At 35.4% G+C, this 14,598-nt stretch overlaps 1 protein-coding gene across 2 annotated transcripts in view; it reads right to left on the bottom strand.

The window, feature by feature from the left end:
- SCYL2 (SCY1 like pseudokinase 2) overlaps positions 1 to 14,598 on the bottom strand; it is a 30,960-nt gene extending 16,362 nt beyond the window's left edge. For both annotated transcript variants that reach the window (XM_082498693.1, XM_082498692.1), the window contains exons 1-5: positions 14,419 to 14,598; positions 6,658 to 6,815; positions 2,317 to 2,461; positions 1,573 to 1,722; positions 740 to 961 (exon numbers count right to left, since the gene is read on the bottom strand). In XM_082498693.1, the coding sequence (XP_082354819.1) occupies positions 740 to 961; positions 1,573 to 1,722; positions 2,317 to 2,461; positions 6,658 to 6,815; positions 14,419 to 14,595 (852 nt within the window). In that variant the 5' untranslated portion in view covers positions 14,596 to 14,598. The remainder of the gene's footprint in view (positions 1 to 739; positions 962 to 1,572; positions 1,723 to 2,316; positions 2,462 to 6,657; positions 6,816 to 14,418) is intronic.

The following is a 14,598-nucleotide window of genomic DNA, read 5'->3' as shown; positions in this document are numbered from 1 at the left end:
TTTTGTAACCCATTTGCTTCTGATCCCTCACAGTCTTCTTGCTGTCTCCCAACAGTCTACCTGCTTCAGGTCACTCTTCCCTATTTCCAACTTCTCATTGTGTTCAGGTTATCAGAGAACACAAACCCAGTATTTTTAAACAGGTACATGTTATTATCCGAGGTGTTGTCTACACACATTAAAATACAGTACACACAACTAAGGCAATGGGCACCAAAGCAGTTATGACAAGGAAACTTGCATATGAACATACGTTATGTCAGCTGATCCAAGTAACTGTCTTCTGTTAATATTCATAGTCCACAAAGAATGTGAAATAGCTGACAGCTAAGTAGATACCAATTGCCATGTCAAGTGACCAAATCACTCTAACCTCAGCCATCTTCCGTGGTCCTCCATAAGTCATTCACTGCCTTGTGTTTCACACTGTTCACCCCAACAGGTAAAATACTTATTCCACAAGACCAGCATTCAACAGGTTTACAGAGAAATCAGGTGAAAAATTAAATTTGTGCTTTATAAAGTTGGTACACGCAACTTTCTCTACACATTTTTATTTCCTGTATGTTGCTAGGATTCTTTTTTCTTGTCATAAAGATAGCAAGCAAGGTAAGATACCATTATCAGATTGTTTATGTTGGAGCACTGGTATTGTGTTCTAAATATTTAAACGTATTTTAAAACAGTAACTTTCCAAATATGAAAATCAATGAATAATAGTTACAAATAGAACAAATACCTGATCCAGCTGTCTACTAAAGCTTTTATAAATATCCTGCTTGTTGACCTCAAAAATCGGTTTCCCTTTATTAAACACTGCATACATAACAGCTCCTAGAGAGTACATATCACTGGCTGTCTCACAGCTCACGGAGAGAATATATTCTGGTGCCAGATATTCAGGATTTGGAAGACACAAGGATGGCAAGTTTGGATCCCATTCCTTACAAGGGAACTTTGGCTGCAAGAGAAGTAAAAGACAGTACATTTCTTAGGGATTTTCACAGAGCATTTTAAATAAGAAACTCAAGCAGCAAAAAAATTAATCCACTCAAATTTCAAATTCAATTATGAATGAAACAAAATAAGGCAAAACTGTTAAGAACCTGTGTCTGTTGCTTAGAGTGACTAGCTGATGCAGTTAAGTTTGAAGACTAGAGTTGGGAAGCGTAACATAAAATCGGAGCACTGCTGTAAGAGAGAAACATGAGCTATGATTGGAATTCATTTTGGGAGGCAGCAACCAGGCACTGAGTGGATGCAACAGACTAAATTAAGTAGCTTTGCATGTCCAACATGCAGCTGAGCAGAAGTGGCACAGGCTTTAGCCTCTATCTGAAACCATCACTAGTCTATTTTGACTCCACTGAGCCAACTCAGACTCTTTTTCTGTGATGACCAAAGGCAGCACTTCAATCCAGACCTGTGCCATAAGTTCAAACTTCCTGCCAACAAAATATAGAGGTGAATATTAAATAACAGATTCTGCATTGAAATGCAAGGTCATGAAACTGGTTTCAGAAAAAGATCTGAATTCAAAATATAATGATGATGAATATAAAGACCTATTACCTCCTGTTCAGATGGATTTGTTGACTGGATACAAAAATCAAAGCCCATAATTTTCCATGCTCCACTCTTATTCAAAATTATATTTTCAGGAGTAATATTTCCATGGACCATTTTCACACTGCTATGCAAGAATGACAAGCCTTCAGAAACCTGTTAATAAAAGATTATTATTCCAGGTTAAGTATTTCCCCAAATATCCTGTAAGATGTTCATAAAAACTCTGATCCTGTGGTCACAGTTAAATTGGTAAGTTAACTAAGAAACCATTTTTCACCACTATTTTAGGCTACGTCTTAAAAATTATGCATGAAGGAAATTAAACATGGATGGGTAATCAGCAGATGAGATTACTAGTGCCGATTAACTCACAGTATAATAACAAAAATTATTTTCAAAGTTGATCAACATATTCACCAAATAAACCTGGGAGCTACTGTTCCTCCACAAGAAGGTAAAGAAAAGATTCACGTATGGGAGAGACAACTCTAGCACAGACATTTATACAGAAAATAAAAATTTATTTGATTTTGCATTTTCCATGTCAGAATAAGCAAAAAGAGTAGCAACTTAGAGCCTCCAGTGTTCATCCTCTCTTATACTTACAATGAACAGGGCACTATCACCCATCTCTTCCCGGTTATTTGATTTACTACAGGCAGACAAACTTTGGCAGTTTACAAACTTTATAAAACAATCATTAATACTAAAAGCACAAGAAAATTGTAAGGACAATCTGTGTCATACCTGAAGCAAACCATATTTGGTTTCCACATCATAAAGTTTGTATTCTTTAATGTCAGATGGTAAAGGAGAAGGTAGGTTGTCCCAGTTGCCAAGAACATTAGCTAAACTTGCACAGACTGGTTCTGTACAAAATGCCAAGCAATCCCTACAGAGGAAATACATAAAACCAAATGTAAATAAATGTAACAAATCTCTTGACGGCAAATAAAAAGCCGTACAAACATCACATTATACGTTACCAGATCACTTGGTGCTACCTAAACACGTTATATTTCAGGTTTTGAATCCTTCTAAGTAATATTATACTAGAGAGAAATATGTAAGTATCTGAAGTATTCAAAAATTATTAGAATATAAAAATCAGCTTAAGTTATTTTATTCTCTAACATTCACATACATCACTAATGATGCATGCAATGCTTCATAAAAAGTTCTAACAAAACAATGCTTTTCTTGTCCTGATCCAGGAAAATCAAACAAATCATTCTCACTATTAAAACTTGTAAAATCAGGCTTTTAAGCTGTGCCTAAAACTGACACATCCCTGACTGAACCAATACTTAATGTGGTCAGACAATGGTCAGAAACTAAATTAATAAAATGTAAGGTAGCACCTGAATATTCTTTTACTTTGCAAATGAACAGAAAACATGAGGGCCAAACACAAATACGCTTGTTGTATGAACTGCAGTTTGCACATGAAGTGACTGTTTTCTAAATTATTTTTTCTATTGTTTTCTTCAAGAAAAAATACAGGTCTTGTTTATGCATTTTTATGTTAGCAGTGTTTGAAAAGCACAGATGAAGCAAACTTCCGCACATAAAGTGGACTCGTTGTAACACTATGCTTCAAAAATCCAAATTTTGAAGTCCTGAAAATAATGTATGTCTCAGTTTAACAAACTTCACGTAACAGAGACAGAGTCATTCTTTACATCCACATTCTTCATACTGGTCTGTACGGTCCTGGAGGCCCTGAACAGTCGTTGCACCTCACTTCCTAACTGTTTCAAAATTTTTTTGGAGAAAGCATTACGTATTTGATAGCCCACATGCCTGGTTTAAGGATGAGTAATTCGTGAGAACACTAAATACTGTATCAGTATTAACACCAAAAACTGAGTAATAGTAATCATAGAATGGTTTGGGTATATTATATATAAATCTTTATATATGTAAAGTTATCCTTATATCTTTATGTAGATGAAGATATATTTTTGAATATAAAGTTATAGGCAAGAAGACATATGCCTAACTTTTTGTTCATTCCATAAAAATATCCCAGAAGACACAACACCTCAGCATGAATCTACCACATTGTTTTTATGTATCTCAGTAATTAACAAGCTTGCTCTTTGAAGTAAAATCAGGCTGATGAAACATGCAAACCTCTCATTACTCATCCAGATTTTAGTTCTGCTTGAGCTTTATCTATTGCCTTTCTGAAAGAAAAACAACTGAATATTCAAATACGTTGAATCCTGTCAGCCAACCTGACAGAACTTCTTTGCTTGGTTTCCTCCCTACCATTCTGTTAATGCCATCCCTTTCCTATTTCTATTAACACAACTAGGGCTATAAAACTCATTTCTGCAGTAATCACAAGGAAGAATCAGAGCACGGAAAGACAAAGTCCTTCATTTTCAATCTAACTCCAACTTTACCACAGAGCTTATACATTTAGTTACAGTTAAGGCACAGATGATAGAAAATATCTAGGGAATAGTTATTCATTGATTTTCATAACATAAACTCTCTGATTGCTCTTGTTTTGAGGGAATGAAAAGACGGCTGTTTATTTTTTACTTTATGAGCTTATTAAATAAGGACCCAAACCAGAGTAACGGAAGGATGGGGCAAATCTAATTAAAGCAACTGAATATTGCAGAAGCTGATGTCTGCCATACAGTGCAGCTTCTTTAACAGTTCCCTGAATAATATCAAAATGAACATAAGAAAAAAAGTTAAAAGTTAAAGCGATGGCCAAAAACGCATACGCTTTGCGAAAAACTGCAATAGACAGAATGTCTAGTAAATTAAGTATCTGGGACTCTTCATACTACTACTGTTTTTAATGGGTAGCAATGACATTATGAGTAAACTTACAATTTGTCTTTTTTATCCTTTTCTCCAATAACAAGTTAAATATATAATAATATTGCTCATCTGTGCATTACTGAAATTCAACACCAGTTTTAAGTAAGCATATTGCATTTCTTATACTATTTACTATAGAGTTTTTCATTATGTAAATGCATGTGAAAATGTATAAATTATAATATATATATTTGTATTACCTGTAACTATGTTGAATACCAATAATTTGGAGTAGAAACATTCTATTAAGAGTGGGAAAGCTACCTACACACTAGGGTCTGAAAAGTATGGCCCTTCTTTCTACATCTACTTCAGCTGTGCAGGTACACCAAGCATCCCTTTGCCCCACGAAGGAGGAATAAAGAGTGACTTGCAACAGTTCAACACAACTGCATGTTACTTTGGAGACACAAAAAAAATAAAAGATGAGGTACAGTCTAGCCAGAAGGAGCCCATCACAGATTTCTTCAAGAATAAGCACTCCGGAAAGACCTGCAATTCTAAAGAAATCTTACAGCATGCCTGCACAAGGTAACACACACAAATATTCCAAGCAAACTTTTCTTTTACAAACCCCTATTAAAACCCGTTACATCAGTTTCTGGCACAGCAAGCAACTGGACAGGTTTTGTGCTACGGCTGTTTCTACCAGTAGCTGAGTGTGCCAAGTATGGAAAGAAGAACAATTGGAGCAAAGCATAGGGCATTACTAAAAACTCATGAATGAGAACTTTAACGTAACTACACTGTAAATTTTACTCAAAATGCTTAAATTCTCCACAGGAAGAACATCAAAGCTTTCTTAACATTCCAAGGTATGAATCTTAACCTTTTTCTGAAGTGCAGAGTTCAGGGAAAAAATAATTACAGGTGCAGTTACCGAGTCAATTGACATTTTCTTCCCTGAAAGGGTTATCAAACATTGTAACTGGCTGCCCAAGGAAGTGGTGGAATCACCACCCCTCTGGAGGTATTTAAAAGACACATAGATGTAGTGCTTAGGGACACAGTTTAGTAGTGGTTTTGGCAGTGTTAGGATGATGGTTGGACTCGATGATCTTAAAGGTCCCTTCCAACCTAGACGATTCTATGATTGTATGAAATACTGTGACGATTTTAGGAAGAAGCCTGGGGTATAGTCTCGGATTCACCTGCATACACTACAACAGAGATGACCCTAGACCCTTTGGCGTCTAATAGTATATTTACTGTTGTAGAGTACTGAGAACTGCCTTCAATTACCTAATTAATCTTCCTTAGACTTTTGTCAGGGGCATACCGAACCATAGGGTCAATGACAGCTTCAAGCCCTTGTTAACATGAAGCGTGTTTAGTACTAGAGGAAAGACATATATGAATATGCAAGTGTCATTTAATCAAAGAGATCTTTCCCAAAGCAGGCATCACAAAGATGAAGAAGCACTCCTACAGTATTATCAGCTCCTAGAAGCCAGTACATTTGGAAAAATGTAGGTTAACAGACAGAATCAAAAACATAGAAGTTTGAAAAGTAAGGTACATGAATTTTTATTAGACTACCATTTAGAAAAAACTACTTTGGGAAAAAAACTCTAAAACCTTCAAGATCTTACTCAGTAGGATCAGGATCAGCTTTCTATTTTAACATGAAACCTTTATTTTATTTGTTAGATTTTAGTGTGCTGTTATCACTACAGTTGAACAATAAATCTGTAAGACTAATCCATTATTGTGCCTAGTGACCAACCCTATATAAATCAAATTACCACTACCAAAATACACTGAATTTTGTCTCCCTCGATTGGCATTTGAGGACCTTTTAAACACATATGTGGCCACAACACACATACCAAAAATCTCCAATCTCACATGCACTAAGCACATACATCTCATAAATGGAACAAACATATGAACAACCTTTTAAAAGAAAACAATTTTTAAGAGAGTTCTATAAAAGCAAAGTTAATTGAAGTACAAAATTTTCATGGTCTAAGGGTCATGTGCAGCCTTATAGCTGCAAATGTACTACAATCATGCAAATGATTATTAATTAAATGCATTAGATTCACACCAGAAATGCATCCTATGGCTTGGGGCAAAAAAAAAAACCAAAACACCTGAGGGTGGGGCGAATACTAGTCTCACATAAGTAAATACAGTCAACTTGAATCTCATCAGACGCATGTGTTGAATGTTCCAGATATTTTACGTTCAATAACAAAACAATGACTAAGAAAGTCTGTTCTCAACTTTACTACAGCTTACCTGGATTCCTCCAATGGATGTTGAACTGTTAGTAGTCGAGGGTGTCGAAGCCTGGTTAGCTGTTGAACACCTCGTTTTAAAGAATCAATAATCTGATCCTTTTCAAATTTTTGATACTTGTCTATTAGCTTCTTATCAAAGACAAAAACAGCCACTTCCTAGAAATAAGCAACAAAATACACTTGGTATATAACACATCCAAAAAACAAGCCTATACACAATTACATACACACACACACAGATTTTTTGAATCAACAGTACAATCCCACCAATGCAATAAGCATTTCAATGTATATGTATATATACACATTGTCCTATACTTTGTCCCAGTCATAATCACATAGTTTACTGTATATAACCTCTAGAATATACATTTTAAGTGTTAAAGTACTACTACTCCTTAGCTTGCAAACAGTAATATGTGAACTATAACCACTGGCCACACAGTGACAAAGCAGCAGATCCGCAGGACAGAAATCAGCTTGATTTTAAGTAGATGAAAGCTTTTACATCAACTATGAACAACTAAAATATTCTGAGCATATATGTATTCATTTGACATTAAATATATCAAGTAGTGTTTTATTAAATCCAACCCTGTTTCAGCATTCTGCTCCAAACCAGTACAATCTATATTAAACTAGACACTCATGAAAGATAATTTATAGTCACAGTAATCAATTAATCTGATAAGACCATTCACATGATAAATCATTAAGAAATTTTTTTAATGCTTAAACATGTGTAAAAAGAAGTCCCAGAGAGGCGGTAGATGTTAAAAACAGAGAAAATAGTTCTTCCAACCAACCTCTGCAAATGGAGTGGGAGAAAAGTAAGACATTTATAAGAAACTTTGAAATTAGAGGTGGATGTGAAACAAAAAATTAGATTACATCACCACCTTGGAAGCCAGTAAAGAGAAATAAATCAATTGAAGAAAAAAATTAATTCAAAACTTTGCCATGAAACAGAGAGACTTTCTTATACTCCCGCAACAGCATTGTAAATAATAATAAAGCTTAGAAACCCATAGAAAATAATAGGAAAACACAGTTTTCAGTCCCAAGAGGAAGTCTATGCTCTTGTAAGTGCACATTTTATAACCATTATTCTAATTAAAATCTCAAAGGAACAGTAATTGATTTTCTTAAAAAAAAAAAAAAAAAAAAAAAAGACTTCCAGAAATAGGCTATATAAAGAAAGAAATTCAGTCCAATACACAAAAAGTTGGTTTATAATTTTTAGCTGGTACCTATTTCATTAAGCCATTAGCAGGTGAAGGTCTATAACCAACTCAACTAAGTACACTTCCTCCTTCTCTTCCTACCAGTTCCCTGCTCCAACTCTTAAGTGTGACGGATCAAACATTAACATTGACACAAGGCAGGGAAGAACCAGTGACAGGGGATGGAAAACATAGACTAAACCCACTAAAAAATACACATTTTCCAGTACAAAGTGTGAATGTATTGAGCAGTATGTGACCAATAACAAAATTTCAAAGTCATACAGCATTTCTGTTAAATGACAAATCAAAATGATCAGAAAGTGAATACTTAAATAAATGGAACATCAACTATGTTTTGAATATTTTAATATGGCTATAAGTAAGTTCTGTTGGTGCTTGTTGCAATCCTGCATAGTTTGTGTGAAATTTGACATAACTTCTACATATCCAAAACCTGCTCGCATACAAGTATGTATTTGAAATTGTAGTATTCTACATATGAAAATGACTGCTACCACATTGATTTTGTACACTTAGTCACTGCGGAGTGTCGAGAATCAAAATAATTTGAGCCGACAATTTCCTTTCAATACCTTTATTTTCATATAACAGATCTGATACAAGAAGAAAGCAAACAGCCTTCTCTGTCTGCTCACGGACACTAAAATGTTAAATGTTCTGATATTAATAATTCAAAATATGCCATTCTGAAATTCAATTCCATAATCAACATTTATTTTTATATGCAGAATGCCATATCAATAATTTAATATCTTAACCTCCATAAGTCACCAGATATTACTTCACAGAAAAATGAAGAGATAGCTGAGTCATGGGCCACAGAACACACACGCAATGCACAAAAATTACTGAAACCATATAGGATGCTTGGAAACATTCAAAAGCGTTCATGGTTTTATGCTGTGTGAACCAAATAACCCTGTCAAATTTTGACTATGAACACATTATTTCTGTTTTCCCTTTTCTGTTTTAAAAGAACTGATACTCAATCCCAAAAAGGAGGGCTACTGACTGTAGCTGATAGACATTTCATTTCCTGTAATTACTCTCACAGAAACTTACTGAGATGAAAACCTGCAAAGGCTTTACATAGTTACTACATCTTTCCACAGAAACACTCTAGGGGAGCTTCCACTTCGTTTTTTTTTCATTTCATAGGTTTGAAGGAAGCATAGCTTCCTCCTGCAGATGACTACTCGTTACTTAATTCTTCAGTTGTATTGTAATTCCAACTTTGTGATACAAAAATAAATTTAACACAAAAAGACTAAAATATATTAAAAAAAACCACGACTGCTCTCCACAAAGAAAGTGGAAAAATAGAGACAAAACCACCCTTATCTTTAATGACACAATTTTTCATTCATAATGTGATAGGAAGTAAACACACCTTGCTCAACATGCTCTTGTCTCAATACTGTATACCAGTAACGCTACTACCTGGTTTAGGAAGTATGGACAAGCATGTAGGGGACTAGACGGGACACAATGCTAAGTTTAAATCTCGGTTCTGTACACAAACCTGAGACAGTCCACACCTTCTGTCTCACCTCCCACATGTTTAAGCCAAGTGAAGTGCTTTACTTCAAAGTGGTGTTAGGTAAAGTTCAGTGATGACATTGAGACAGCTGTATGTTATGATGTGTACCATATAAATACTTGCGAGGATGAAGACCTTTAAGAAAATACCTGTTGTTACTGCCAAGAATTTAGAATTTTTAACATGAACAAACACTGAAAAGATGAGTGTTTTATTTCTACAATGCTATTGCCAAGGAAATACATGTCACCTGTCCAAACAGGAGTAATCATTGTCCACAACATGCAAAACACAGGACATGGTTTAACTGGACTATAATCATATTAACCCATCTAGAACGCTTTCAGACACTGAACAGAAAAGTGTAAATAAGTTCACTTTCACTGTGCTTGTGTATTTCAGGGGAATCCTGTTGACCACTACCCCAAAAACCTAGTATTCACTAACATACCCCTTCATAAAGGTTTTTTTATCCTTGTAGTTTTAATCAATAAATGCCCCAATTTCCTTTTCCCAGCTTCTTTGTGTAGTTCTCCTTTGTACTGTGTCTGGCTGAGATGGAGTTAACTTTCTTAATAATATTCCATATGCTGCTGTGTTTTAGATTTGTGGTAAAAACAGTGTTGATAACACACTGTTTGGCTGTTGCTGAACAGTCCTCCTTGCACAGGGTCAAGGTTTTCTTTTTCCCACTCTACCACCGCAGTGAATAGGCTGTGGGTAGGCAGGATATTGGGCCAGGACATGGCCAAGACAGCCAACCTGAACTGGCCAGAGGGCTATTCCATGTCATATAACATCATGCTCAGTGGCAAAGACTAGGGTAGAGGAAGAAGGAAGGGTTTGCCTTCCAAGGTAGCTGTTGTTGGGAGACTAGCTTGAGCATCAGTCTACCTGTGGGACATGGTGAGCAAATTCCTTTGCTTTGTTTGTTTCCCCTCCCCACCCCACCACCACCACCTTCCTTCACCTATTAAACTGTCTGGATCTTGACCTAGGAGTTCTCTTGCTTTTCTTCCTATTTTCTGCCCCGATCCTGCTGGGGGTTTGGAAGTGAATGAGCAGCTGTGTGGGTGCTTGGTTGCTGGTCGGGGTCGAGCCACCACATCCTCCAAGTCCATTTGCAATCCTGCATTCCTTATGAAACACATGCCAGTTTGAAACACACACTGACACTTGTCCTTATTTACCCACGTAAAAACCTTATAAACCAAACAGACTGCAAAAATCCCAGTCCTATCTTAGCCAATGCAACTGCTAAAAAGAAAAAAAAAAAAAAAAAACAAACAAAAAAACAACCACAACAGGGGGAAAGGGGAAAGAGAGAGAGAAAAATAATTCTCCCTAACCGGAAAAAGGCAACCAGGCAACCAAGGCATGTCATGCTTTCTGTTCTGCCCCTAAGAGGAAGGTAAGAATTCAGAAATACACTGAGTTTGTGTGTCAAAAAATAAAGTATTTCTAAATTAACAACTCTAAAAGCTGTGGAAATGTAATGATAATGGAATAGCAATACCTCTTCCTATTCATCTCACTGCATACTGAGAACACTTGTCAGCAATACCCGTAAAACATTCAAGCACTATAGTGATGAATGCTACAGAAACTCAAATCCTTCTGTTTTCAATGACACTTTGAATAGTGTGGAGTAATAATGCCAGAGACTAAGCACAGAACAACAAGGAAGAAAAAAAAACAAACACAACAACACAAAATATTTAATAATTACAGTTCACCATCTATCTTGTGAAATGAATGGTGTAGCACTCTCGTGGAAAAAAATTAAATGTAATCAAGTCATAAACATAAAAGCAAAGAAATTTTTAAGGTAGCAGTCAGAGTGCTTGATTTTAGAAACTTTACATTTGTTTTCCGTTTCATTTTTGTTATCTATTTTACCCATATGCACTCACACATTTTTTAAATGAATAATCAAATGTAACTCAATATGCAAACACATGATGTTTTACCAAAACCTCCCACTGTGCAAAGCAAAATAGTCTCTCAACTAAAATATTGGAAAGCATTCCAGTATTACTCTGGTCTTTTGCCAAAAAAAAGATTTCCCTCCAGCTTTTGGGGGGTTATTTTTAGAAGCTTGCCAATGTTTTTTTATAACCCTACTTTCCCATCAGTTTGTTTCAGTCATAAGGTATACAATACAATTATTTCAGTTTTAAAAATAATTAGACTTTAAAGTTTGAATAGTAGGAAGCTTTCATTTCAAAGCTACTGTGTGCACAGCCAAAACAACAGAAAGCTGACTTATCCACCGTTAATATATTTAGTACTACCACACTAAAAGTTAAATACAATTAGAATAGTCTTGAAGTCAAAACCATTACCTCCTTAATTCCGCTAGTTTTTATTACTGAGTTGCCAACGAGAACATTAAGTGACCTTACCCTATCTATTTCTTTATGATCATCACACTTTCCAAGCAGAAAAAAGGACAAGTGCCATATTATGCCAGAAAAAAATATAAGTGCATATAGACTAAGTTAAATAATCCAAGATGAGCAGAAATACACACTGTAAAATTAGCAATATGTTACTTCACGTATACACATATAATCAAAAAGACTCATAAATCTTTCAAACAAATAGCACCAGACAAACATGCACACAGTAAGTAATTTCCTCATGTTCTGTTACGTTGTTATTCAATCATCTACAAAGTAAGAAAGAAAAGATAAGACACATTAAAAAAAAAAAAAAAAAAGAACAAAAACATAAAGATTCAGAAATCCAGAAAAAACAGCAAGGCAGGAACCAGGCAGAATTCTGGAAAGAGGAATAAAATCATACATATCTACTGTTACCAGAGATGGAATGTTTTTAACTGTCCACTGACTTAAAATAAGAACCAAATGAATCCATATTTGAATCTTAAATTCAACTGCCCAGCTTCTGTAAGACTGCTGACTTTGATTTGTCCTGAGAACAAAAACTTCTGATCAGCTCTACTGCTGTAATGCTAAAACTCCAAATGTAGCTGTTTTATCTGGCTACAATGACTTAAATTATTACTTGTGTTGTTGTAAAGTGACAATATTGCAATTAAGCCCTTGAATCCTGCTTGTCTGATTACAATACACGTTACTGTAAAAAAGCTAAGTGCATGTAGCTTCAAATTAGATATACACACTTGCAATATAGCCAATATGCGCATCACTTCACAAGTGACTGCTACCACTTGGAAAATGACAGCCAGTCAGTTCCGTATTGCCCAGCCAACATTCAAAATGTACATGCAAAAGAAATAATGTTAAAGAACAGATATATTGCAATACAACGCAACATAAACTGTTTGTATTGCTGCATAGTTTTATTTTGCAATGTCAACCTGAATGTTGACATGATGTTACCTAACTACTGTATGAATAATGAATGGTAATTGCATGTGAAATCAGCAGCCATCTAAAATTCCTTGCAGTACAACTGCTGCTGTGTTTTTAATGACTAATGATGGCACACAAATGTACAGATGTTAGTCAGGATTTACAGAGACACTGCAGAATCACATGTGGTAACACCTGATCTAAAACTCTGCAAAATCAGTGGTCAGAACACTCATTCAAAGCTTGAAGAACATGATTAACAGGAACCAAGTTACATACACTCTGTCAATCAGGCAATGAAAGAAACTAGCTACAATGCTCCAGACCTTAAAGCTACACCTGCTACAGGTCAAACGCTTACCGGGCGCAGACTATTCACTGTTATAATTCCTTTTACAGTTGAATAAGACCAAAAAAAACCCACCCCAATTGGTATGCTGGGTAAATTCAGTTAATACTAGATGTATAGAGTTCTGCAACAGCTAGACAGATGCTTGAGAATATAGCAAAAGTACCTGCTAAACATTATTCTGATCCTGTCACAATCAGATCACACATTCTCCACAGATTATTTATTCTGCATAGTATATTTCTTCTCTATTTGCTACAGTTTATTTTCCTACCATCTAACAGATTGTATACATATTTTCCAAAGTTATTCTTTTGTGTTCATTTCTTTTTGGTACATCTTTAGCCAGCTGATTCATTGTCTAATTGACCTCACATCACTTTAGCATCAAGTTTAACTGAATGCCATAACGTACAAACACTTCTATTTACTCGTTGAGAATTCTATTTCCTTTCTAAGTTCGAAAAAAGACTTTTCACATTTCTCCAGTACAACAAAATAATTGTCTATAATAACAGTTCTTAAACTCAGTTTCTGGCAAACCTTCTTCCAAAGTCACAATCCCACTTTCATTTACACACGTGACTTCCAGTGAGTCAAAAGTTTATATGCTAGTGCTCTAAACCCTAATACTTTAAAGAAACTAAAAGGGAACAATAATGATCTGAAAGCAGCACAGGGAAGGCACAACTCACTTCCTCCACAGCCGCCTCCTCTATCCCATGCCTTCCTGTTACTCTATCTCATGACTTAACATTTCTAACCCCTCAATTTCTGTACAGCAGCTGAGCAAAAAAGTAGTCTTTTTTCCCTGAGAGCAAATGATGGCAAACTTCATGATTATTTTAAACTGTAAAATGCCAGTACTGCTGCCAAAAAAAACCCGCAAGATAAAACAAATTGGGGAACTGATCCACGTTAAAAAAAAATTCTTTCTTCTCGTCAGATCACTTTAAACTCAGATTAATTCTTGGTCTTGGTCTCAAATTGTATGTTATGAATGCAGAACCACTTCTTTCTCCACCACTGAAGGCTTAAAGCAATTATCACCTATTTTACATTATATATAAAGTATATACAATTTATATACAATTATATACATTATATATAAATATTATATGTAACATTACATATAAATAACGTTGAATTCTTTGTTTCATTTTATTTACCCTTAGCATTAGACTACCCCATTGGATTTTGCTTTTAAAAGCCACCTACCAACTGCTACTTATCAGTCTGTTATTGAATGCTTATAAACTTACATCTTTACTTGACAACCCACCTGCTTTGTTGATTTTTTAGTCCCATTAAAGATCTTCCAAGCAAGACCATTACCACCACTGGCAATATGTCGGCCAACATCAAATTCCCTGGTAACAGGATTTCCCATGACTGCACTGGTGACATCAGCCGTTACCTTTGTAACGGTACTCTTCAATTTATTCAGCATGGACTCCATTGT

This window comes from Vanellus vanellus, assembly GCF_965231255.1.
Source record: "Vanellus vanellus genome assembly, chromosome: 1".
NCBI lineage: Eukaryota > Metazoa > Chordata > Aves > Charadriiformes > Charadriidae > Vanellus > Vanellus vanellus.
The sequence above is the reverse complement of the archived record's forward strand: the minus strand, read 5'-3'. Positions and strand labels throughout refer to the sequence as shown.